Source organism: Musca domestica, unplaced genomic scaffold, assembly GCF_030504385.1.
Source record: "Musca domestica strain aabys unplaced genomic scaffold, Musca_domestica.polishedcontigs.V.1.1 72, whole genome shotgun sequence".
NCBI lineage: Eukaryota > Metazoa > Arthropoda > Insecta > Diptera > Muscidae > Musca > Musca domestica.
Window position 1 is genome coordinate 1,861,754 of NW_026712388.1, and position 1,461 is coordinate 1,863,214.

At 41.6% G+C, this 1,461-nt stretch overlaps 1 protein-coding gene across 1 annotated transcript; it reads left to right on the forward strand.

The window, feature by feature from the left end:
- On the forward strand, positions 1-1,461 carry LOC101894870 (uncharacterized). Its single transcript, XM_005184188.4, has one exon. It carries the CDS (start codon positions 57-59, stop codon positions 1,371-1,373), a length of 1,317 nt encoding a protein of 438 aa, XP_005184245.1. The 5' UTR covers positions 1-56; the 3' UTR covers positions 1,374-1,461.

Consider the following 1,461-nt stretch of genomic DNA (forward strand, 5'->3'; position numbering starts at 1 on the left):
AGTGAACGAGTAAAAGAGACCACCAACAAACGAATTGAACGGAAAAGCCACCGAACATGGCCACGGCAGTGAAAATATCCAGCAATGAGGTCGAACGATTGTGTCAGCAATATTTTGGTCATCAGGGGGTCACGGAAACGGCAAATGGAGGAACTTCTGAAAATTTAAATCTCAATGTAATTCGCTATCAGTTGCAACCAATTTCGGATAGCCCATCGGGATTTTTTGGCCATCATCATTTTTTGGTGGTAGATGTCCAGGTAACCACTCACAGTGAGAATGGACGAGATTCAATAGCCTTTAATAGAATTCGCTTCTTCACCAAAGCGGCACCTGTTGGGAATGTCGCACACATGGAGTATTTGGAGGAATTTGGTGTTTTCCAAAAGGAGATAATGGTCTATCGCGATGTCTTGCCCCGGCTGCAGAATATATGTCCAGGAATTGCTCCAAAATGCTACTATGCCGATAATCATCTTTTGGTGTTTGAAGAGTTGCAGCATTTGGGTTATAAAATGGCCGCTGGAAGGGATGGCCTATTGGATTATGAGCATTTGCAGAGTGCTGTTAAAGCCTTAGCCAGCTTGCATGCAGCCTCAATTGTGTTTGAGGTCAAGCAAAATGTGAAAATTAATCAAATATATCCCCTGGCCATCAAAGAGGATGCCTATCCAGAAAATCTAGATCCCAAACATGTGCGCTATCAGAATTTTGTTAATGGCATTGAGGTTTTTGGGGAATTGATTAAAGCAATGCCTAAATATGCGGGTCAAACTGGTTACATTTTGAAGAATTTAAGACCTAAAATGTCAATTATTTTTAAACTGGCCCAACCTTCCACGGAATTTCGCAATGTCTTTTGCCACGGTGATCTGTGGGCCAATAATCTCATGTACAAACATGATGGAAGTTCACTACAATGCCGCCTTGTGGACTTTCAATTGTCGCGCTATGCCCCGCCTATGTTGGATTTAATAACCCTCCTAACCATACCCACCTCACGTGAATTTCGCGCCAAACATCTGATGGATTTGCTAAAGTTGTATTATGGTTTTATGGGGGAATTTTTAAAACGTGAACAGTTGAATATTGATAATTTCCTAAGCTCTGCGGAATTTTGGCACACCTTTGAGCTATATCGAATTTGTGGCCTGATTGAAAGTTGTTTCTTTTGCCATTTCATTGTCTTGCCACCGGAATCGACTCTAAGCTTGACAGCCTCCACGGATGGCTTCAGTGATTTCTTTGCCCGCAAGCGAGTGGAGATATGTCTCAAGGCATTCCATAACGATGACATCTATCACCAGAGACTCTCCGATATGCTGGAGGATTTTGTAGATAATTATATCCTAGAAAAGGGAGGAGGAGAATAAATGAATTTGAGTATATCGTTGAAGTATTGCGAATCGGTCAAATCATATCGGCCTTTTTTGCTTTATAAAAAGAGAGATTCCACTGTAT

Excerpts from the sequence above, each read along its gene's own strand:
- LOC101894870 (XM_005184188.4), top strand. The coding sequence starts at position 57 with ATGGCCACGGCAGTGAAAATATCCAGCAATGAGGTCGAACGATTGTGT.